The following is a 26,263-nucleotide window of genomic DNA, read 5'->3' as shown; positions in this document are numbered from 1 at the left end:
AATATACTCTCGTAGTTACATTACAGTATATTGTACAAGATTATCATCAGCGTAATATTTCCCGTTCGATGTCTTTCTTAGGCATTGAGTGCAACTTACTTAAGACTAATTTGATCATTGCTTATAGGTATTATGTTTTAGTTTCCATCTTAAAATTACGTACTAACATTGGTAAAAAATATGTTTTTTTAAAATATTTTCCTTCTTGCATCTTCATTGATCAAGAATTAATCCTTTTGAAATACCAAAGAAGATTGTAAATATGTTCACCCACTTTAAAAGGAAAGATAAAGTTACTAAACAGAAATTACATAAATACATATATATATATGTATTATGTTTACGTTATATAAAAATACCAAAAACTCGCGTTAATTTCTCAAAAGTTTATGTTCTTCACGTTAGCTGAGCGAATTATTCTTTCAGGTGTAAATTTTTTAACAATTTTTGTCTTTCTTTGTTAAAATTTGAATGATGTGTATTGTTAAGGCACTGTACATATCGTAAGAATTTAAAAATTAGAAAATACTTATTAAAATGTAGTGTAATTAAAATCATATTGTTAGATGTTAGTTTAAGAAATAGAAGAATTAATGATGACGAATGATATAAATTATTATTAGATTCTATTTATGTATATATTTCGCGTATTCTCGTTCTTCTTTAATTTTTTCTTTCATTTAAATTCCATTAAATAATATTTTCTAGTCTTCTAATTAAAACTTTGGAACTATGCGATCAAGTATTTCGTATTTCTCTCGTGGCCGAGTTCTTTTTCTATTACTTTCGAACAATATATATGTAATATTATTGAGTGATAATTATTATAGCTGCGTTTTATATTTATCTTATAAACTATGAATATCTTTCGTATTTAAACAATTTTCGTTTTCCACGAGAACATAAATAAGTATGGTTGATATACGATTACGAGGCATTGGATTTCCCTAACACCTGAAAATTGAGTAGAGACGAAGGATACCCTTTACTGAAGTTTATAATCCTACATTGTCGTTTAGTCACAGTTTCCAGCTGAATTCATCTATACGAAAATCCAATAGAAAATAGTACTCTAAAAGATGGAGAACAAGACTCTTGCCTGATAATTTCAATAATCCATCTTCTCCAACATTCCAGTTTCTACGTTCCATCATAAAATAGATAATCTCCTGCGTTCACTTCAGTTGCACCAACACCATGAAGTAGGTGACCATAGCTCCCAATACCTGGAAAATTAGTTGTTTTTATTTAATGAAACCTTACAACCAAAATATTCAACCGAGTTTAAACTGAACTTAAACCTTTTCAGAAGTTAAAATTGTCAAAGTTAGTTCAAACTGAATTTTACTGCGAGATTCTTACTCGGAATTAAAATTTATTGTTCAACGCGGACGAGTGACAAAATTGATGTCGGGATAAATTTAAGTAAAGTTGATATTTATATTACCGAGGCAAAGAGATCCAAAGAGACGGTGAAGAACTTCGCTCCTGAAATCGACATCGCTTTTTGGCACTGCTGGCAAACGATTTGCACGAAAGTTTTAGCCTCTTCTGATCCATCGTACCAATGACAAGAGTAAGCGGCTTCCATCACTGATGAACTCTGTGTATAATACAAAAAATGTAGGTAGATGCGAAATATGGCTTTTTATAATATCGATGACTAGATTGTTCATATTTATGTATATTCATACTTCACGACACTAAAGGAACGAAACTTATAGAGAGATTCGCTTCGTCTTATAAATATCACAACAGCGGTACTTCGCTGTGCACAATTTGTATCTTTGTATATCTTAAACATCTTTTACATTTCTACGTATTGAAATATCACGAACATGCATAAACGTCCGAAATCTATTGATAACGCAGTAAAACTTGATTTACGATATTTTAGAATTACGGTACGAATGGAAATCACTTGGAAAATAAAATAAAGGGAAATATAATAAATATACGATATACAAATACGAATAATGTTTAATTTGCTCGTAATTAGAATTATTTCGAAATGTACGACCTACGCAGAAATATGATCGAACTTGCAATATATGTATCATGAGAATGATTTGATATTTTTTATTAATTTTAATATATGTACATGTCTCGAAAATTCTAGAATCGTAAATTCCAGATTCATAACACGTGATACGAACGGTTCCATGGTAATTTTTTATTATTCTTCGTAAAAGTACGTTGGAAATTCAAGAAATCGGGACTCGATTAAAATTTGCATCGTTTTGTGCTGGGATACATAGTCGATTAATATTTATACGGATAATTATATGTACCTCCTCGATGAGACGGTTTCCAAATATGCACAGCATAAAGACCTGCCCTAGGGAGTATAACAAGTAACCTATTACCGAAGCTGCGTATGTATCCACTGCATTTATCTGAAAGATAAATCAAAGTTTTATCTCTTTTATCATTGGAAATGGAGGTAAGTTAGCTGAACATCTTTTCCTCTTCTAATAAATAGACTCCTCTAATTTTACGCTATATTTTATTGTGTTTCATATTTGCGCTATTTGTGCTGTTTTATGCGGAAAAAAGTTAAGAGTATTTCTGTTAAACTCTTTATATTACCTTTGTTGCTTGGTAGGCAAGTAAAGTTAATGTGATGGTGGTAATTAACATATGTAACAGCAGAGCAACACCGTAAGCGTCTCCAATTGCGGTTACGAGTCTAGAAAATAATGACAATGTTAAAGTAATTTAAATAATAAACAGATTTACCCATTTGCATCATAAATATAAAATTGCTATTTCCTTTTATAACGATACGGAATTTTCCATAATAATATACAATATAATCTTTTGTAATAACTTCTACCTTCCAAAATGCAGGGAACTTATTTTCAAATTTTTGAATATCCAATTACATAATATTATTAGAATTATTAAGTACATAAATATACCGTAAACATAATGTAGATATTAAATTCTGCCAAATAATAAACTATATTAATTGCCAAATTTGTTTAAATGAACTTTGCATTATTATTATTTTATATTACATTTCAGTGTTTGTTTGCATACATTGTAGGCTTGTAGTCCTCGTTAAATGCTAAAAGAGCTGAGATCCTTGAAATGTACCAAACCCAATCTGTTCGTAAGCCCGTGGCTACCATACAACAAAGTTTTAATTCGACCTAGTTCACTGGATGAATGCATTTAACCAGTTGGTTAGAGTTTAGGATTGGACAACTTGTCTCTCTCTCTCTCTCTCTCTCTCTCTTGTTCTTTTTCTCTCTCGTCTTCTTTATCATTCTTCCTTTTTTTCTTTTCTCCTTGATTCCACACCTCCCCTTTACTGTTTAAATAATGCATTTCACCAACGTATCGTCAAGTTAGCTGTATCCAAGTTGAATGATCAATACTTTCAAGTGCTTTAAAGGGGAAGAATAAGGTGTTTGACGGTTCTTCGATTCGTTATTTTCTTATTGGATTCACTCTTTCTCGTATTTGTTTCTTAGCCTGTCCATTTTCCGTCTACTTTATATTTATCCATGTTCATTTACTTTCATCAAAACTTCTATCAAACTTGAAATTGACGAAGAAATGATTCTTTCCTTTTTGCATTGTTTTACTTGATTTCCTTGGAAATTTCCAATTTAACGGAGAAATCCTTCATCCACCCTTAATTTCTATTCACGAAGAATCCTTTAATCTTCCGCTTAAGTACCTTACCTGTCACTTTCTTACAATTATTTATACCGTCTTGCTGCCCGAAGGAAAGTTCTTTGAAAAAAATGAAAAACAAGATCCTTTCTACTTTAGTGTAGTTATCTATCCGTTATGGTATTCGATGTCTCTATTTCTTTAACGTAATATTAATATGAATTATTATAAGACATATATATTATTATTATAAGACATACTTTATGTCTTTTATAGGGAAACAACTTTCAAATTTAATATAAATATTGTCTTTAATAAAACTTTTATAAAATACCGTCAACTAGCTTTATATTGTTTAAACTGCTTCCTTTTTTTATTTTATTTGATTTAGAAATTAGAAGTATAATCTTACTGCTTAATCTATTCTTGAATATTTTAGCATTAAACATTAACATTAAATTCATTTAATTTAAAATTAAAAATCTTATTATGTACAAAACTTCTTAGATTTATTTTTAAAAGGTAAGATATCTTTTTTATGTGGCATCTTTTCGCCTAAACCTACGAATTTTATATCAAATAATAAGTCATGTAAAAATAAACTTATTATATTTTTCTCACGTGACCTTAATATTCCTTTCGTTATAAATTTCACTAAAAATGTTTCCATGCTGCAGAAGCGAAAAAGTCCGCTTCTGCCTCGCTTTAAAAAATCCCTGTAAAAGACAACCAACAAGCAAAATCACTTTCGGGCATTAACGTGTAAAAGGGACAGTAATTGATCAGGCTAATGCATCGAAATATCAGACGTAGGCAACAGGTTTTCGTGTATTTTTCTGTAACAAAGCAGAGCAAGGATTCGCGTGGCGGTCGAAGGGCAAACATCGAACACATTCTGCATTCTGTGCACCGTCGAGCAACGAAACGTGTACACACACGTGTCAGACACGTATACTGGTGCACACGTGAACGCGACCAACGTACAACCCCTGAATTGTCCAATAAATTGTCCAGTCCGCTTGCTATGTCCCCAGTTGCGGTCAATATCGCGCTCTCTTAGAATAAATACTTCACCACCGTGGGAATACACGCATCCCCTCTGTTTCTGCACCGTCGAACAACCTATATACATAGGACGTAGTTCCGTTCCTTCGTCTTCTTTAAAAATTTTCTTGGATGCGGTGCGACCGTCGTTTCACGCTTCTTCGTTTTCAAAGTTCGCCGCATACTAAGAACCCGGAAACACGTTTCCTTCTTGTACGCGATATTTTTTCTGGGGTTTGACTAGCAATTCCAAGCTTCTTGTAATTAATTACGACTCTTATTCCTTGATTTCACAGATTCGTTATTTATTATTTTAGCACTGTTATTTGAACTCCTAAAACTTGACTAATTTGTATAATTTTTTTAGGAATTTTATAAATTTACGGCGGCGCTTTTTTTGAGATTTTATTTACTTTTTATGGACAGACACTTATTTTTCACCTTCCATATTTCTTCGTGTTTCTTTCAATTTGATCTTTTTGGCATATGCTTTGTTCTTTAGTCGCCAGTAGTTTTATCTATTCAGTTTTATCTATTGGATCTCTTCAATCTTTTTGCTAACTCTTTACTTATTTCATTTTCGACCATTTGGATGTTGTGTGATTGTCAAAATATATAGAAATAATAACTATGAAAATATATATGAAAATATGATCAAAATAGGAAGTTGTAGTAACAAAGAATATAATAAAGGAAAAGAGAAAAACGTTTGTTAAAAGAAGACACTACCACTGAATTTCAAGTTGAAAATAATAAATAAAATAATAAAGTGTATGTCCCATAAAGTACTCCATGTTTGGGGCAGAATCATGCAAGTTAAAATGGGTAACTCATCGTAAAAAATAATTTCCAGTTCATTTTTCATTATACCTTAAATATACAAGATATCATTTTTTCTTCCTAAAAGAGTCTCAAGCTTTAGAATTCAGTACAGAAAATAGGAAGATTTATATAAAAATTTATGTTTGTAATAAGTCACGACGTTAAAGAAATTACGAGTTTACGCAATGTGATCAAATTTAGTTGGCCATTAAAACTTTTTGACACGTAAAATTAACCGAATGGAAGAAATTACCCGGCTGTTGAAGAGCGGATTGTTCTACAAAACATTCGAATTACACGTTCGATTAACTATGTAAGTTTATTGTCGCACGAAACTAACGCAATGCGAACATTGCTTGAATTTCGATCCTTTTTTACCTCGTACTTTTTTCCAAATTAAAATCGAATCGTATAAATTCCACTGAATTTCAAAAGCAATAGGGAACATTTTTATTAAAACGTACCTTTGTTTGCCGATGAATAAACGCGTTCCATGTATAACGAATGTATTTGTTTCCAACTAAGATTGCTCCAGCCAATATAAAACCTCGAGTAAACAGAATATTGATTTTACATTCGCACATACAACCGGGGGAAAATTTCTTTGCCTTTTCTGAATTATTCACTGAGGGTAGAGTAGATGCGAAACATACGTTTGAAAATTCCGAACCTGAACATATGGTAATTCAAATTCGAAATAGAATTTTTCAACAATGCGTTTCTTTTTTAATTTTTCTTTTTATATTTCTCTTTGTTAATTTTTTTTTATTTTAAAAAATAGTAAAATTTCTTTTTTAATTTTCTAACGCAAAACTCGTGTACATACTATTTCAAAAATATCTCCTTTTTTATCTTCCGCAATCTTTTTACCCAACTTTTCGATTTACTGAAAACGCTATTGTTTTAATATAATTTATTGTAAATTTAATCCAACATAATATATTTCAATCGTGTACGTATTTCAGTTTTTCTTGTCCACGAATGGCTAATAATTATTTTTAATATTTAATTTAGAATTTATTCAAAGATAAGTTAAAATTCTAAATTCTATTATAAATTATATTTGTTTAATTGCTTTGTCTTGTTTTTATTTCAGTACAAGTTCCCATCAAAATTTAATAGGTAATGGTAATTTATTCCGGAACTTTCGGTCAATTAGGATTACGCTATGCAATTTAATTCTTCCCATTGTCGTTGAACAAGTAATGCAATTCCAAACATTATGCGAATAGTTTTCGTTAATTTGAAATCACTTCCTTAATTAAAAGGCTGCCCCCATAAAGTCTACATAAATAATTTTTCATCGTTCGTCCTTTACGAACTTTAAACAAAGATATTCACTGCGTATTTCAATAATAAATGGATTTGAACGTTACAGGAATCTAAAACTCGTACCATAGCAACTTCTAAAACCATTTTATTCTTATTGAATCGTTTTTATTAAAAAATTCCAAGGAATTCCAAACGGGATAAACCTTCTAACTCTTTTTTTTATGTTGATTAAACGTTGAGCTATTTTCATCGCTTTTCACGAGAAACGGTTTAATGGAAAAATTTAGCAAGCTGACACCGGTTGAAAAGTGTAGATGGTAACGAAATCGCGCGAATTTACTTATTCACCTGGCACGGGGATTATTATCCTAATGGAAGTCTCTCATTGTTACGATCACGAGTGTGAAAGGTTCTCTCATTGTCGACGTAGATTACGTTTCCGTGTAGAAACGAAGTCGAGATGAGAATCGAAATGGGAAACTGGGTTATACCGGAGTAGTCAAGACGTTGACGAACTTTGAAATTGCGACGTGCTGCAATTTAACTTCATCGTGAAAATTTTATTTTCAACCACGAGAAATGGGTCTATTGTTTCGGATTTTGCCATTGTCAATGATTTTAGATTGTTTCTCGATGACAAATTCCCTTTTCCCCCATATAACAGAATTTAATAACAATAAAAATAGGATTTCTAATAAATGGGAAAGTTATTTCCTATGACTAAAGAAATTCATAATTCTTATACATGTAAAGTTAGAATTAATTGTTACTTTGGAAGTTCCCAGTTAAATCATCGAATTTTAAACTGTGCGGTCCAATTTTCACAAAATATCTGTTCTTCGGTAGAGTTTTTTCTATTTAAGCGTTCAACGTAATCTTTGTTACACAAACGATCCTTGCGATCAGCGATTAATTATAGTGGATTTTGTGGCGTTTCCAGAGAATTTCAGTTTTAATTCTTTTCGCGTATGTTTTCGGCAAAATACGAAAGGGCAAAGATTATTATATAAATTATATGTAAATTCCACCAGTGTTATGTATATATGTCATTTAAAAAATGTCACATATATAACGAAATGTTATTACAAAACAAGTAAAATAAATATGATACCTATAAATAATACATATGAACATAAAGATGATAAAAGTCAAATATACGCAGCAAAGCATTACACGCTGAAGAAAATATGACGTACTTACCTTACAATATGTTTGTGCCTCTCAACCCAGTATTTGATGGCACTGCGGACTAGCATTTCTTGTTTCTTTGTCAATCCATTTGGTCCCACACTCCCGTTGAAAGTCATTCCAGCAGTTGGTCGAAATGTGGCCGTAAAATCTGTTCTATTGCTGTATATTCCCCGAAGATCCATGTCTAACATGTTCTCGCCCGGTGCTGTTGGCGTGGATGGTGGTAATGGGTCACGATCTCTCGGCTGCTCTGCACTGCCAGCCTGAATAGCAAACAAATGGACATTGGAAGCTGCGATCGGGACACGGACCTCTCAAAAATCAAATTAATCAGCTCCAGTTTTTACGAATCACTTGGTTTCATTGTACAAATATTTACATTACATAAACTTGTCGACAAAAATTATATGGATAATAAAAAATTCTATTTAACATAAGTAGAGATTATATCATATTTGACAGATAAAATTTCAGCTTACTTTAAACAGTTCCCCGCTGTGTGGCACGACAGTGTCCAGGGTGGCACTGAATTCCATCAAAGGCTTCATAATGTTCTTCAGATGTTGAATTTGTTCGCAAGCAAAGAGGAGCCACGAGCAAAAGAGTACATCCAGAAGATTTGCGTCTGCCATACAAAACACCAGCCAGTAAAATTGGAATATCAAAGTCAAGATGTGAGCCATCCCGTGGCTGGCATTGTACGGGTACCAAGAACGCAACATCAACCTTGGTATCTGCATGAAAAAATATGTTTGCAATTAACATTTTGAAATTAATCTTCTCTTTTTCCGAATTAAATTTTTCTGCTGCATATCGGGGTCGTTAATAGCCATGTTAATTTACAAGAAGATAGAGGTAAACATAGACCATTGTAGATTAAATGAAACATTTTAACATTGTAATTTTTATTTTTTATCGCCTATTTGAATCAGTAACACCCACACTACAGGAATTACTAATCTTTAATGTTATTTATTGTTTATCATTTTTGCAAACGCCAAAGCGAACGATCGTTGAAAAAATTCGAGAACGTTGCTATACCGATTTTCTTACTTTTTTAACAAAGAAATAAATAGCGCTATGTTGTTCAAAATAAACAAATAATTACGGTACCTCGACGTAGGTGGTCTCATTCGTGATAGGATCGATAACTTTCTTCACGGAATCACCGATGAACGTAATGCTGGTCCAAGAAATGGCCGACAGCATCGTGGTTGTTAGAACAGCCAGCAAAAGTATTCTCATCTTCCTCACAGCCACCTGATGGTAACGTGCGTTGCTCTCGGCGAACAAGGGATGGCTATTCGGATTATTCCAAATGCCAAGGGTTCTGTAGAATAGTTTGCTCCTAACTGCGAAGTAAACGACCTTGACCACGCTGTGAGTGAAGAACAGCATCGTGATTGTGTTTGCCGTAAGATCGTCCACGTCCTCTTTCTCAAAGATTAGGTTTATACCACAGAACCCAAACTGCATCAGCATCAGGATCAGGTGTATCTTTTGGTAACATAGTTTCGATTAATTTCTTTTTATTTGAATTTTCTGCTTTTTCTTCTTTTTCTCTATTTAAGAAACTTTTCTATTATTTTAAGCTTCTTCTCGAATATAGATTTCTTTATAGCGATTTTACAATAGAACGATTAGAAGCGTATAAATTATTAATTAGATGTATATAAAATAGACAGTTATCTATAAATAATTTTGTTAAGTTAATGTGATTTTACGTACAATTGCGAAGATTCTGTGTATAGTTTTCGTAGAATTGTCGGTATAATAATTGAACATGAAATGCCCAGTAGCTTTCATCAGTCTTATGTTGGGCATCAAGTCCGCGACTAGCCCCTGTTGCTTGAATTTCATCATCTGAAGCAACGAGTTTGGAAGAACTTAGTTATATTCCATCGAACGTATATTATATGGAAAGAATTATTTCTAGTATCAGTAGTATACTTTGTATACTTTGTATAGCATACTTTGTTTTAATTTTAATTGCATTGAACCTCTAATTCTAATTAATTATTTCTATCTTACTTGACTAAATTAAATCATGGTGCTGACTATTTAAAATATTTAAACATAATATTTTAGAAACATTTTGTTTCAAAGGAAAACAACATATTCTAAAAGAATTATGAAGGTTAAATTGAATTTCTTTGTTATCTGATAATCATCATATCTTTGTTACTTAAAATTGTAGATAAGACATGTATAAAAATTAAGCTATGAGAAGCTATGTAAATTCATATGAAGTAAATTGATTGGGAAGTTATGTTCTATAATATTCTAAACATTTGTCATTGTAGACATTAGGGTAAAGTCAATGCAGTTACTCTAGGTCTTCATTACTTCCGTTCGTTGTTTAAAGGTTATCGAGTACTAAATTTGTAATAGATATTCATTCAAACTTTCTCATACACTCCTAAAAGTTTGATCCAATCATATGTATTAGGTCGTCCGAAAAGTTTCTTTCGTTTTATAAGGAAATAATGGATGCACAACATTTTTCGTTTTATATTGTTTTATCGAATTACGTATGATTCACTTTGTTCTATCAAGATAAAGATCACAACGTTTGATAGATTAGGTTTCATGTTTGTATAAAGACGTGTTGTTGTAGAAGACGTGTCTGTAAAACAAAGACACTTTTCGCACAACCTAATATATCGCGATAAAAAGTAAAACGAAAGGTAAAGCGATAAACATGATAATTCACATTAATTGCGTATTATATTTAATGTTCGTATAATGAGTATACGCAAGAGACTTGTAAGTACGTATAGTTTAATAGTTGATGAGCATCGTGGTTTGTACCCTTGAAGTATTATTCATGGGCGCGTTTGCGCGTTTAATTTCACATCTGTCATCGTATTGATGATAACTTTCGTGGTCTGTTACGGAGTTATAGCCTATAATAGAAGCGCAAAGTTTGTGACTCTTCTTTGAATACTAAAAGGATAGAACATGTAAATGACAAAAATCCTACATAAAATATAAAAGAAGTATTTAAATATTGCATTGCTATATGCTTTCAAATTATATTGCAAAAAATATTCAATCTGTCTAAAAAGTTACACGTATTCAACTATACAAAACGCCAAACTACGTCCAACTTCCAAAACTTTCTACATTTGTCAACTACAATTCTAATAAGCACTTTAATATTTTACTCGATTGCAAATCTACACTAGTTCCAATATTGGTTAAGTTTATTTTATATAGAATACCTTTTTCTGTGCCTGTAGATATAAATTGTTTAAAGACACGTTGATCGAAGAGAATTTTTTATCTTTGCAATTTTATTCGACGTTTCTGCCTGCGTATTTTAAAGGAAGAATGTGTAATGAAAATTTTGAAGAAACGTGTAATGATTTCGAAGCAAAGAATCGTGTAAAACGCCTAATTTATTCCAAAGTTTGAACGATGTAACCATTTTGTAGAAATTTCGAACACCAGTATCAGTATCAATAAAATAGATAAATATCAAATATGTTAATATTCCTACGTTCTTTTCTTAAATTAGATAAATAACATTAAACATAGATTTGAATAATTTGTAAGGAGTTTTATTTGTTGGAAATTCGCAGTGAATATAATGAAACGGCTATAATCAATCTTTCATAAGATCCATCTCTCAAAAAGTTGTAAAAAAGTTTACCTCACAACTACGGTAGCCATAAATGACTATGTTTCGTAATGCCAATAACTTTCCTAAAACCACGCGTAAATAAACCATAAATAATACGATTTCGAAAATACATGCAAACAACAGCAAGTTTCATCGATTCTTGTTCATAAACGATTTTAAATATTTTACTGTTATACATAAAACGGGCAGTTGCTTTAAGACATTAGTTTCATGGTATTGCTGTACGATTTCAAAGATCGTCAGTAATTTTGGAACTTTGAGCTTCATAATAAAACTACTTTATCAATTCCTTAGAAAATCTATTTCGACGTTCGAAATATTGTTACATAATTTTTTATGAAGATAGCTAAAATGAATCGATATTATCAGAATCTTTAAATCATCCTTGAACTCAATTTCAGGCAATGGTTGTACCAAGAACATCGAATGCTGGATCAAGCATTAAAGTTATCCAATCTCGCCCCTTATTTTTTACACAAGCAAGTTCGTTCTTCGAAAAACTAACAAATATCGAAAAAAATCTTCAACAAAATTTAATTCTTAGTCCATTTAATTCAATAATAGAACTAATGGATATTTTAGTAAATCTAAATCAAATCACATCTTCATTCAATTCCATGATATCATCACGATAGCGAGAACATCAAATCACAGAACTAACATCAATCATACAACCACCCTCCATCAAGAATATTTAGAAACCTTCATATTATATCTCGACCCGATGATTTCACGATAGAGCTAACAAATGTTTCGAAAAATCTCGATCAAATCATTTCTCGATTCGATCTTTCTATATCATCACGATAGCAAGAACATTAAATCACAGAACTAGCATCGGTTCTACAATTTCCAGTCACCTTTTTTCATCAAGATACTCGGAAACCTTTATACCACATCTCGATTCATCGACGAAAACGAAAAATATTTTTTCGCCAAACCATCGACTCACAAATCGATGTTCAACTTTCAGATGTTCTCTCACCTTGAGGCGGGTACGTTGTTACGCGATTCAAATCCACGATGAAAACGCGAACTTCTCGCGAGTTCGCCGAGAGAAACGCGATGCGTGCAGCCGGGGGGCACACGTTTATCGACGGAAACTGACACACGAACAGCACGATGGATCGTCACTGCTCGGCAAGCTAGGGGTTCCTCTTCGTTTTTTCTTTTCTTCCCACCCCCTGGATAGCCACCACCTGTCGTACCGATAACACCCCTCCAGGTCGGCAGGGTACCAAACGTGGACCAATCGCCGACAGGGCACCGAAGCGCAGACGTCCGAGAACGTTTGTTGCCGGCTTGCTCGTTGCCATATTATTTCTTGTACCGTCGACACGGAGCTTCCTAATCGCATCAATTATTCAGATTTCGACGACTGCAACCACCACCGTTCGGGAAACTACAGTAAGGACGGGAAGAAATATGCCGTGACCGATAAGAAAGTCTCGAACACTCATATTCTCGAAAGTTGAAACACGCCACAGCGATTCTTCGGATTATTGGAATTTGCAATGGAAACGTCCCTTCTTTGTTTCCAAGATTTTTATTGATCCGTTTATCGTTGGAATTTAGGGAAGTTATTTCTCTGAAAATTGATTTACTGGTAGAGATTGCTGGTTTTTATGTAATTTCATATGTTATGCAGTTTTTACGAGGAGAAGCAAAGTTTCTTCAGTTGAGGATTTTGACGAGTACCTCATTTTGGATATTTTATATGTTTTTGTATATTATATGCAGACCGCGAGTTTATTTTCTTAAAAGATAATTTATCAGTAGATTATGGGTTTTTATGTAGTTTTATATCTTTATGAAGAAAACTAAAGATTTATATAGCGCGTAATTTGTTTTATCTACTAAAAATTGTGATTAGGAATTTCTTTTCCTAAAAGTTGATATATTAATAGGCTAACGATTTTTATGCGATTTCATATCTTCATGAAGAGAATTGAAGGAATGGTTGTCTTATATTGGGTATTTCTTTTTCTTTTCTTCGCTTCAGATGTTTAATAAATTACTAGACAAATATGTATCAACGTCTTCACTATAAAGTTGAAAGGATTGAAATGCTATATCTTAAAGAAAGTATAGTTCGATGAAGAATATTGAAGCAATTTTTGCTGTACTCTGTGAATACCCTGTTTATTTTATCGATATAAAGGAAATGTCTTACAACGTGCGCAATGAAATTATTTATAAGATTCTATATGCCTTAGTACCAGTATTTTACTAGTATATTCTGCATTTAAATTATCTTCTTTCCCTATTACATTATATCAACTATTAAATATTAACTATTACAGACGTTCCTTTTGTTTCGAAAATTAACAACTCGTAATTTAATTTACGCGATATTTATTCAAATACTACAGATAAATGGTAGATATCAATCATAATTCATCATAATTCTTAGATCTATATTTAAGGAAAAGAAGTTTAAGAAAATTACTTTTGGATGAAAAGTGCATGATTTGATGACCAGTCTAGGTGGTTGATTAATATTCTTCCGCTATTCTATATTTTTCCGTAATTCATAACGGAGATGAAAATGTTAGAAGGTACAAAAATGAAGTTTGTACAGAAACTATCGAATTGTATTGTAATGTCGATTATATCATAAATTTTCTATTTTTTTAAATAACAAATCTTTTATATCAAACTTGTTCTGCTAGTATCAGGAAAAATAGAAAATTTATTTAGTAAGAGAGAAACAATATTTAATTAAATAATTAAATTATATTTTTATATTTTAATCAGATAAACTTATTATATTTGTTGTAAGAGAGAAACAATATTTAATTAAATAATTAAATTATATTTTTATATTTTAATCAGATAAACTTATTATATTTGTTCTACGTTTGCGAAGAAATATTTTTATTTAATAAAGATTATCCGCGTTATTGCTTAACGGTTCTCAATGTAAAGACGTTCTATTAAATAATGGAAGACTACAATTACATACACATACATATGTTAGTACATTCATCAGTAATTTGCTTTACAACCCGCATTTTAAATAATATGCAACGTGGTACGATCATAGCTCAATCAATAAATTACATTTACTTGATTTAAAATTCATTAGGTCGTGTCTCTACACACAAAGTAATTTATATTATATTTCATGTTTATATATATATATATATATATATATATATATATAATTAATGAATATATTTGTAATTTTTGTTAATAAACGTTTCTTTCGCATTATAGTACAATATAAAATCAAAGCAATTCCTGATATTCTTATATCTCCATATTTATTTGTCACGCATGTTTCAAAACGCAATTTTCAATCATTTTTTAGAATTTATAAGTCAATTGATTAAACAATTTGATACAATTTAAAAGATGAAAAAAATAATTTTCAGTTGCTAAGACTGACACGTTGATTTTCATTTAATATTGATATTTGATACGATTTCTTTCCATCTTGGAAGAAACTTTCCACGATAAAGATTCTAATTTACTTTATTCATTATTTACACGAACGTTGTCTTCTTTCGTGTTTTTCATACGTCGTCTCTTCAACTGTAAAGCTGGAAGAAAATCTCAGAGTAGTTATCTAGGGTATGTTATAGATGTTCATACATACTTATTATAGAGGTACTTTAAACAGCCTTGACACTATTTACGTCAAGTAATCACAGAAAACTCGTGATATCAAAGCTATGATTAATTAAAATACCTTCAAACGAAGTATTCTTCAAGAAGCACACAGAAAAATGAAAACTTTTATTTGTCGCATCTCTTTCACACAAGTAGAACGACTTTAACTGAGTTTCTGGAAGATTATAATCTACATATCGTAATTTACAACACCTTACAATATTTTATTTAAAAAACTGTGACTTGATCAAAGGATAAAATTTTTATAGTACCATGTTGTATTTTATATTATGGCAAAATATGTATGGTACGGCAGAGAAATTATTTTAAAAGACTATGAATAATAATATGAATTGTTTCAAACCATTTGAAATATGTATATCTTTCCTGTGAATTATCTTCCATCGTCGAAAGAAGAAATTTCAGAGACATCAATGCCGGAAGCGGAGCGAAGATTAATTCTAAGTAAATTACATACATGCGCATGTACTTAAAATATTACATCAAAAAGCTGCAAAGATGGTCTAATGTATTACGTTTTGTTCACATTATTAAGTCTGAATTATTTAAATATCAATTTATTTAAATCTATGAATGTTCATCAAAACAATATGTTTATTTTATATACATTTGTATGTGCATGTATTTTTATGTACATGTTATTTAACATATTTTTAATACGATATGTCTAAACATCTTAAATTTATTTGCGAGAATTTTCCTCTTAAACAGAAATATCAGTGGAGAAGAAGAATGTTGTAAGTAACAAATAGTATGACAATAAATATTTATCCATAACAATATCATCATAATAGCAATCACAATAATAAATAGCGTAAAAAAAAACTATTAATCGTAAGGGAATTGTTTCCAGTGTCTTGAAAAACAAACGTCTGGTCGAAAGTCAATACTCTTTTATTCACTCGAGCACCGTATTTTGTTCATTCTACAACTGTCAATCATAGACGTCTTCTTTTGTTAGAAGCAAACAGACATATCCATCGTTTGTGGATTTTTCAACTGAAAATACGGTTTATATTATATTTTAAAAGTCGGAAATACATCGAATTGAACACCATTTTACATTTTCTTATTCCAGTTGGAGGTATTTTCTACTGAACTTTTGCGAGGTATGACAAACTTTGTAGTTTCAACGTCTGGTATTACAAATCAGTGTTATTGCCGGATGTAATATGTACAACTTACTGTTTTTATTAAATATAAATCTCTCGTTTTAAGAAGCAAAATGTTACAAGAACATTTCTTGACGGTTTTATTGGGCGCAGCGATGTCGATGACGCTGTCTTGTTCTGGATTTAACCCTGAGCGCTCGGGTAACGTACAAAATATTTATCTTTTGTAAAATAATCACTGTCGATAGTAAACATCCGACAAACATGAACTTTTTTCTCCAATTTTACGGAGCAAAGTTATATTTCCAAATTACTTCATACAGCTACTTTGTACTGAAATCGTGTCTTTGTTAGTAAATATTCCAACAACCTGGAACGTGGTATCATCACTGGAAACCGAGCAGAAGGTTACGGTGGATCACGTCTCTAGTACGAAAACGGAAGCGACTGGTACCGACAAAGGCTTGCAAATTTCGGACACAAAGTTGTCAACGAGGACCATCGACCAGACGAGTCCTGCGGATACGACGCGCGAGAAAAGATTCGGTCTTGCCATGGAGAATATTGAAAGTGATACGCGTTTCCCGAAAACCAAGGACACTAATTTTGTAAAAGAAGCAATGGCTATCGAAACGATTTCAAGTTCTCCTCCACGGAATGTCGTCGTGATTATCGCTGATCCGGGTCAAAATCAGGAAGATTTCTGGAAGAATTTCAAGGCTTCGCGTCTGTTCTCCGTTGAAGGGATGCTTCAGGTATGATTTCGTGTCAGTTATGATGTGTTGATGTGTTATAATTTTAATAATTGGATTGATAAATAATTAAATAAATAAAACACGTCGCGTGCTTAAATTCCGGGTACGTGTAAAGTGAGAGGGATTCTATAGGATAAAATAAGGCTAAAATCAAGTATAGCAAAATTGTGTGATCGAGTTTACAAACTTGTCAATTTATGTTTATTTTATATACATTTGTATGTGTATGTATTTTTATGTACATGTTATTTAACATATTTTTAATACGATATGTCTAAACATCTTAAATTTATTTGCGAGAATTTTCCTCTTAAACAGAAATATCAGTGGAGAAGAAGAATGTTGTAAGTAACAAATAGTATGACAATAAATATTTATCCATAACAATATCATCATAATAGCATTTTATACGAGAATTTTACTAATTAACAATTACGAACATCGTTTAATTCAGGAACAAAATGTTAAATTTAACGTCAATGAAATAGAAAAAGCCAAAGACAACAATTGGCGAGCAAAAGCGTGTTGTTATCAATTCTAACATTGATTGAAAAATTGAAATTTATTTTAGAGTTGTAACAACATTCAAGCAGACAAGGCAAGATTCTCCTTGGACGATGCACTAATTCCCGGCAATAGGGACAAGAGACACGATTGCGAACACTTCCTGCGTTCAAACATTGCAACATTGTTGCTTTGGACTCGAGATGTTAAGGGAATGACTACAGGTCTAGCTCTTCAAAATTTATGTAACGCTGTACTTTGTAATTTATATTATGTTATATTATACACGTAAATCAATAATTGTACATAGATATAATGAGAAAAGCCAATGATTATCCGCAACGCATTTATAAGCTTTATTTCAACAAAAATAGTCAGTTTGCAGTAACAACACCCTTTTAACATAGTCTCTTTGCTGATATTTAGCAAAATGTTTAGCGAAGTGTTCAGCATAAATAATAATTTGTCTATATTTTTATATCTTATGTTATTTTTCAATATTCTTTTGCTGGTAACAACATTTTTTTTGTAAATAGGAACGTTATCCAACGCGAACTTTACTATCCCATCGTTGTTCGGATTTGAAGAATCGGTAGGGTTCTCAAGAGATTTCGACGAAATTGATGAGATTAACATGAAACCGGAATTTCATAAAGCCAAGCCGGAAATTCGTGGTGACTGGCGTGTTATCGACTTAGGAAAACCGATTGATCGAGTCCCTCCTTTAATGCCTCCACAAAACGCTCGCGAAGACGGTGGGTATTTTAATTGTATAAATATAAGACAGTATTTAATAAAATAATTAATAACGTGTAACATAACATACGAATCTTTCAAATTGTTAATATTCCCCATTTTCAGGAAGTCTTTTTTTGTTATTAAATATTTTTTATTATCGATGCTATCAATAACGAGGTTTTCATATTTCAATTACAAATCTTCTAATACAAATCTTTTGAATATGTGGGTGCAATTTATAATAAATTTTTTCTTCTTTGATCAGTTGAAAGTTTAATTGTCAAATTCAAATTTCAAAGAAACAATTTTGCAATATACGTATTTTCCAATCGCTATATACAATATAGATGAAGCTGCGTGGAACGTGTTCGATATGTTTTCCAAAATAAGGCTCGTCCTGTTTCGGTCGTTGCTGGAATCTCTCGGTAAAAACGTCGCTGCCTCAGAGGACCCTATTTCCCCTCGCAAATCCCATCTTCTTAGATCCAATTTCGTGGACATGATCGAGGAGCTAAAGTCGGTTGAAAACGAAAAAGGTTTCATATTGGTCGCTTCGTTGTCTGCCAGCGAGCTCGATACAGCATTGGAGTTTCTACAGCGCGAAGTAAATAATTTTGCAGGAATCTGTAATGCGTTTGATTCATGCAATTTAATTTCCCAGTACATAGTATGTCTTATCTGTTGCTATTATCAAATACAAAGCCAGATAATCTAGGATAGATCAAAAAAGTAATTGTACGCTTAGTTTTCTCGAGACAACATATGTACAAAAAAATAGTAGAAATGATACTCATATTTTGTGTAATAATTTCGTTTAAAAATGTTAACCGCGGTTAAAAATTTATGCTCGATAAAAGATACGAAAGGGAAAACGAACTCTTTTTTTCTTTTCTATAATAATTTTTGTTTTCGCGATAAGCTAATGGTATCGAGTTGAGAAAGTCATTTGGTATTTCCTTAACAAGGATAACTCGTTAACGCTTTCGCTGCTGCTAGGATTAATTACGATAGACGAGGATTTCCTGTCTTGTACTGGAATATCGTTAGTCTACTATTAAACGAAGAGTACTTTTTCAAAGTACTTATATTCACAACAATCTCAACTTTTTCACTTGTTCTTAGATTTTTTATTTTAAAATCATTCTGCTTCGTTTTACTTCTCTATATCGTCTCGAAAATTCATTCTCACCGATTAATGTTAATAAAATGATGATAAAAGGCATCGCAGGATACGCTGCTCGTTGTGATAGGAGCCTGCCCGCACGACGGCAAACCTGTACCATTCTTTGCACAAGGACCATCCGCCAAAATGATTCGCGAAGCTACGACAATTTGGGACGTTCCAACTGCCGTTAAACATATCATTGCCAATGGCTGTCAGGACTCCGGTTGTAGAAATCGTCGACATGATGCTATTTCGCCTCCTGTTGCTCAGTTGAAGATCATACCACATAACGTGGCCGTGCTGAGAAGAACGTCTCGAGATACTGCTAAAAAATCGGTGAGACAATGTTGATCTTTTCTGGCACAAAAATAATTTGTTGCAGAATTATGCAAGAAATACTAACATATTGCAAATTTTAGTTGTTAATTTGTTGGTACGTTAGAGTTTACATTAGAATCAGCGTGGGAATAGCAATCAAAGGATCAAATATCTAAGAGAATGAAAGATGACATTGTAATGTAGTAACGAGTAACGAGTAGTATGATTAGTAGCATTGACTACTACCCCGTTTATCATAAATGAACGATAAGGATAGTACATAATAATAAATGAAGGATAGAGACAGAGGTGAACTGTTCGTTGAAAGTTAGAATCGAATTCACCGGTATGACGACAGTTTCAAACTGTCCAAGAATACTTGATACAAACCACTTCCGAGTATAAATAGCGTTCTTCGATAGTAACCTAGACATTGAACCTGATAAAACAGTGTAGTAGTAGGAATATCATGATAGTCGTAGTAATAACGTTCGCTTTTGTCGATTAACAATTCCCATGATGGTGAATGAATTTCAGAAAATAGGAATTCGTTCGATATTCGGAAACAATGCTTTTTCGATTAAATAAAACGAAACCTAACAAATTAATTAGCATGTAAACGATCAATTAAATTTTATTTTACCAATGACAAATTAGATGTCTATATACATACTTAGTAATCTGATTAATAAATTAGATTACGTTTTTCACGGAAAATAGAAAATCTTTTTGTCAAATAAATAGTTTCGCTCATCGTGTTATCTTATTTGAAATCTGACCTTTAAAGTATCTTGTAAAACTATTGCGTGTAATACAGAGATCATTTTAGTGTATAATATCCTTTTATGCGTTTCTACATACATCTTCTTCGTTTACATTATTTACATATTTAACTTCGTCAAATTGTTAGGACGAAATAAAGCGATTGTATATTTACGTCAAAAAATTTTTAATTAAGAACAAAAATTGTCAAGTGATATTTTAAAAATAGAATACATAGCATAATATATATACATAATAATAGAATATAAATAAAAATGTAGAATTCCACGGAAGGATCGATTTCATATGGACATTTTGTTACATGTAATTCAAATTCATGGTTCTGACACAAGCTGAAATTAATCATGACCTTTCCGGGTATAAGATATATCAGAAAAATGTTTCTAACGTACATTCTGCAGGTATGCAATCGATATGTGACAGTATGTAAAGATACGTTCGAATCGGTGAATGGCGCTCAATTGTTTGATCTTCGACCAAAAAATTGTACTGTCTCTTACTACTACAAAAAAAAATCGTACTAATTGCTATATCAAACTGTTAATCGTAAAAAAATTCGTAGGTGTCGATATATAGTACTAAACTAGGAAGATGGATTTGTCAAATGCTATAATACTAAACCAATAATTTAACGATATTTATATTAGAAGACAATCGAAATAATATAGACACATGGATATAAAACTTTTAAGTGGCGTGACGTTATGGAGAAATAAATAACGTGGAAACTAATTTACTCGTCAAATTTTTATTCAACATCCGAAATATGACCTGTTACTTTATTAACTTAACATTTCTGTCAAGGTAATTTTAACCGTAACACCCACGTTTCAAATTACCAGCTCTTTTCTAATATTATTCCCGGCTGAATATCAAATATGATTCGTGTCGAAAAAATATACGAATGGGAAAAGTAATCTGACGGAGGGATTGATACTTGAAACTATATCTCGTATATATCTCTGTGTATACCTCGAGGACGAGGTTGACGTCGATGGAATACAATCGTTAACAATAAAAGAACACAGTTAAAGTTGAGCCACGGACTTGTAGGCTACGATAATTAATATAACCATAATTGTAAATAAGCGTGATTTATGTAAATATTGAGTTAATTTGTAGTTGTGAAAAACTTTCTCGTTTACTTGGAAATCGAACGAATTATTAATTACTACGGTGGAGTTTAATTAGTTCGTAGTCATATAATTAATTATCATAATATAAGTAGTTTCCATGATGTAGACGTAAATAATATATAGCAAAATAGAGTTAAAACATCCTTAAATGGTGAAGAATTCTTTTCCTAGGAGTTTTAGAAACTAGGATTTTTTCTTTGCAAATCGCCTTGTAACCTTTTGTATACATTTTTCATAACAAACTCTGATTTGCAGTACAAATTTGCATGATAAATACATGTTATATCGTGTAATAGGATACGTTCTTGAACTGCCATTCCTTAGTAAATGTTCCACTTATCATAAAATGATAAATGGGAATTAAGTACAGAACATGAAACAGGAATCTTTCCAGCTATTAAGGTTATTTTTATAACGACGCAGATATATTAGTATATATTCCTTTTTTTATTTTGCTCTGAAATTATTTGCTATGTATTAATTATAATTAAGTATTACATAACACCTCAACACCTGGCATCGTTGGATCATAGATGATCAAAACAGTCTGAGTTAGATTATTTAATGTTAATGATTATTTAATTTTATTTTTCATGTAAGATATTCTATATAATTTTAATTATATATTTATATTACATAAAACATAAAATATAAATTAAAATTAACTAACCAAAGTGCTATAATGTTATTATAACTTAACAATATCAGCTAGGAGTTAAAAAAAATTTCTTTTTAATTACATCTGTCGTTACAACTTCCTTTTATTCAGAACAAAGTAACAAATTAATGAAGATTAGCCAGTATTAGTTAGATTGGCCTTAGTCTCTGTAAATATAAATCAAACACAAGCTGTAATATAAATCAGTTAACATTGCTGTATTAATAATACAGATGATAAATTATTGCTACTTTTCCAATTACTGGATTAAATAAATTACGATAAATGCTAATACGTTATACGTTATAAATATATAATTATAATAATTATGCATTCGTAAGAATATTTATTGGTAATCAAATGTTGTAGTTCGCTGAACAATAAAATAAACATTTTGTTGCAGGATGACGGCAACAAAGCTGAAGTTACGAGTGTTAAGGTAAAACAATACTTCGTCTTCTAAACAGTACTTTATCCAGTATGTTACGCTGTGAATTAAATAAGTTTGCGAAAGGAAAATACGCACTTTCACTGCTAGATCTGAGTCATGCGTGCACAACGTTATATTAATTTTCTTTTATTATCGTTCACGATATACGATAATAAATCCTAATATCATTGCTATCGGCCATTACATAATTTCTTTAAATAGAAAACTATACCATTCGCCTAATTCGAATCCGATTTTGAAACGAAAATCGGACATAAAGTTGGAATCGCCATTTTCATTAATCAGAACAATTGGAAGCATCGCGTGAGCATTATATAAACGTCATTTCTGCAATCGTATTATTATGGAACATAATCTCAATATTATATAAAATAATGCAAGTTATAATTAATCCTTAATATTGAATTAACGTTGTTTTCTTCCTTTCAACAGAACGAGGTTGTTAAAAATGTTGCCGACCTAAATACCAAGGTAAAATATTCACAATTTGATGTTTGATTCGTTGGAAGTCTAATATTCGTTTTACATAAATTTTTATTCATTTCAAATTTAATATTTATTACACATAAATCGCATATTGCTAATATATCAACTTATCTTCATTCGAATGATTTGAATAACACTGCAACCTAATAATCGCTTCTTTTAGAGATACGTATTAGCTTTAAAGTAACGAAAAGTATACTTCTTTCGACATAGAATTGATATTGCCGTGTTCATTAATCAGAGTAATTAAAAGCGTCGCGTGGGCATTATATAAACGACATTTCTGTAATCCTATCAATGAATAACGTAATCGTTATGTAATTAGTTATTTCATCCATTATTATTAGATTAATATTATCTTCTTTTTTTCGGCAGAACGAAGTAGTTAAAAATGTGGCCGATTTAAATGTCAAGGTAAAGTATTTAGATTTCAGTGCTTAATTCGTTCCAAGTTTAATATTTATTTCATGTAAATTTTAATTCATTTTAAATTTAATACTTATTTTCACGAATTTTATGTTGCGAACGAACCAATTTATTTTCAGTTTAATGATTCATATAGCATTTCAAACTTAATATTCGCTTCTTTTATTTTTTCTTAAATCTCACTACTAGCTCTAAAGTAAAAAAAAGAAATGATTTACTTACAACTACGATACATTCATTTTTGTTAATCGAAACTGAAAAATATATATGTATATACTGAAACATTCGTAAATACCTGCTTGCAGGAGGAAACAGTAAAGTTCGAGGAGAGGGATGCATCACCAGAATCAGATACGAATTCAGCAAACTTTAAAATTGCGGAGAAGTTCACCACGATCTTTGGCATAATTATCTCCTTGGTTGGCGCATTTGTCCTTACCTCCTAAAAAAAAAAAGATCTTTCACATTGATCTTACTATCGATGACCTAATTTTTAATTTTTTTTATGGAAACTGCGTCAAAAATTTCCTGGGTAAAACAAACAATATTAAAATCTTCGTCATTTCTGAGTTTATCATTGTTGCTTTTTATAAATTTTATTTTATCCTTATGAAGCTGTAAATTTTTAATTCTGAATATGAAAAAGTGTCTTAAATGGTGGAAAATTTTATTAAATTGTCATACCAGAGAAACTCCTTTTTTTCTTTAATATTTTTGCTAGATATTTTTCGTTAGTAATAAATTCCCGGATAAGAATGTTTTTTACATGAGCATGAAGAATAAGGAGAAACAAAGTCCATGAATTAAATAATCGCCTTATTACTATCATTTTATTATTATTATCATATTTTATTTTTCTTCAAATTTCAAGGTATATAAAGCGTGGAACATTTCAAAACATAAAATAAAGATATATAAATAGCAATTGATTGATTTAAAACAATTGTATTTTTATTACTTATGCTATGACCAAAATTGTGAATTCTTTTATAAATAAAAAAGTGCTTTAAAACACGTTCTATTATTTCATATATTGTTCGTAATACACAGGTTTGAAATATAGTTTCAGAAAGTTTAATATAATTTTTAAGCTCTGGATCAAATCAAGTAAAACAGAAAGAAAAATCTTAATATTACGATTGCAATTGAAAATGTAATATACGTAATTCTGTTCTCTAAAGCAAATGTTTTTTAGTTTTATTACCAATCAATAATTTTCATTTAGTTGGAGATTTCAAATTACAATATAAAAATAGAGGAAGAAAAAGTGAATTGAAATAAACTGAAAAAGTATCGTTATTTTCCAATCAAATGTAATAATTAAATAAATTGAATGTAATTATTACAATAACCCAATTACATGAAATTAAAATGTATAACGAGACTATTTTCATTTACAGTTCATGTATTGCAGCAATAATTTCTAATTGACCTAGTAACACACGCACATATTTGGTAGTAGTAGTGACATTTATTGCACTATCTGTACATTTCAATGTTTCCGGACACAATACATGGTATAAGCCTAATAATATTAAGAGTATGTGAAGTATGTAAAAAAACCATAACACTATTCGGATAACGCACATATATGTAACGTAACATAACAGTACTGTTGAATTTCGAAAGCAATGCATTTTGATGACTATCAGGGTAAAAAACGATGCACCACACGCAGCTACGTTACTTCCTGGTCTTAAATTACGTAATTATTCGATTTCAAGTTTCTAAAATTCGTACTTTGCTTTCCTTATCCATTACTTTCCTTTCCTTTTTTTTTTTTTTCAATTATTGAATCATTTCGTTGATTTTCATTTCTTTTTCCGATGTATTAGCCATTTGTTAATTTGCAGAAAACCACAAATTTCTAGGATATTCTAATTACTATATTTGTTTTATTAAATCATAAAAACAATATTACTAGCTACAAATATATTAAAAATATTTTATGAGATTGAACGTTTGTAAATGAACTTTAAAGTAGTTTACATCAGTATTAAAAATGTTAAAGAATTTCTTTAGCATGCGTTCGTATGTTTTTTGCTTTACTGACCTTAAGTTGATGTTACTACTTGGTTGTATAAGAAAAATGACCATCTTTAGTTTTTGTCTGACTTGCCACTATTTTCCTATTTATCACGATAACTACACTGTATCTTCTTCGATAAAGAATCTTTTCAATATCGTAGAACGTTACCATTATTATAATGATTCTAAGAAAAGAGAATAATCTTCAGTAACTACAACTTGAGTAATATTCATATATGTTTTACAAATAACGCCATTAATCATCTACAAATGTAACTTTCGGTATTTACAGTAAGAAAAGCTTACAGCTAATTAATCATTTCTAATTTTTACTTGAAAACGTAAATTGCGTGGTACTAATACTATGACGATAAAATGATAGTATAATAGAATACTAAACAAAATATTGCGCTAAAATATAACACGACGTAGAATAAGGAAATAAAATTTGAAGAACGTAAATAGTAT

At 30.9% G+C, this 26,263-nt stretch overlaps 2 protein-coding genes across 2 annotated transcripts; one reads left to right on the top strand and one right to left on the bottom strand.

The window, feature by feature from the left end:
- Positions 1–1,093: 1,093 nt before the first annotated feature.
- Positions 1,094–12,741, bottom strand: LOC132906939 (odorant receptor coreceptor). The gene is made up of 9 exons (XM_060959615.1): positions 12,585–12,741; positions 9,682–9,816; positions 9,067–9,450; positions 8,433–8,687; positions 7,963–8,216; positions 2,590–2,689; positions 2,292–2,396; positions 1,448–1,603; positions 1,094–1,226 (listed from the first exon to the last, which is right to left on the bottom strand). Exons 2-9 carry the CDS (start codon positions 9,814–9,816, stop codon positions 1,176–1,178), a joined length of 1,440 nt encoding a protein of 479 aa, XP_060815598.1. The 5' UTR covers positions 12,585–12,741; the 3' UTR covers positions 1,094–1,175.
- Positions 12,742–16,090: 3,349 nt separating this feature from the next.
- On the top strand, positions 16,091–24,334 carry LOC132915409 (uncharacterized). Its single transcript, XM_060975198.1, has 8 exons — positions 16,091–16,553; positions 16,671–17,102; positions 17,674–17,830; positions 18,143–18,361; positions 18,692–18,948; positions 19,564–19,845; positions 23,693–23,755; positions 24,073–24,334. Exons 1-8 carry the CDS (start codon positions 16,461–16,463, stop codon positions 24,211–24,213), a joined length of 1,644 nt encoding a protein of 547 aa, XP_060831181.1. The 5' UTR covers positions 16,091–16,460; the 3' UTR covers positions 24,214–24,334.
- Positions 24,335–26,263: the final 1,929 nt, after the last annotated feature.

The sequence above is a fragment of the Bombus pascuorum genome, chromosome 1 (genome assembly GCF_905332965.1).
Source record: "Bombus pascuorum chromosome 1, iyBomPasc1.1, whole genome shotgun sequence".
Lineage (NCBI taxonomy): Eukaryota > Metazoa > Arthropoda > Insecta > Hymenoptera > Apidae > Bombus > Bombus pascuorum.
This window is presented reverse-complemented; position numbering and strand designations above follow the sequence as displayed.

What these genes read in the sequence shown, in the direction of transcription:
- LOC132906939 (XM_060959615.1), bottom strand. Translation starts at nt 9,816, where the DNA reads ATGATGAAATTCAAGCAACAGGGGCTAGTCGCGGACTTGATGCCCAAC. An exon ending in TACACAGAATCTTCGCAATT is followed by an intron (nt 9,451 to 9,681) that starts GTACGTAAAATC and finishes TGTTACCAAAAG; the next exon opens with ATACACCTGATCCTGATGCT. An exon ending in ATGAGACCACCTACGTCGAG is followed by an intron (nt 8,688 to 9,066) that starts GTACCGTAATTA and finishes TTTTTCATGCAG; the next exon opens with ATACCAAGGTTGATGTTGCG.
- LOC132915409 (XM_060975198.1), top strand. Translation starts at nt 16,461, where the DNA reads ATGTTACAAGAACATTTCTTGACGGTTTTATTGGGCGCAGCGATGTCG. An exon ending in ACAAAACGCTCGCGAAGACG is followed by an intron (nt 18,362 to 18,691) that starts GTGGGTATTTTA and finishes TATACAATATAG; the next exon opens with ATGAAGCTGCGTGGAACGTG. An exon ending in TGGAGTTTCTACAGCGCGAA is followed by an intron (nt 18,949 to 19,563) that starts GTAAATAATTTT and finishes TGATGATAAAAG; the next exon opens with GCATCGCAGGATACGCTGCT.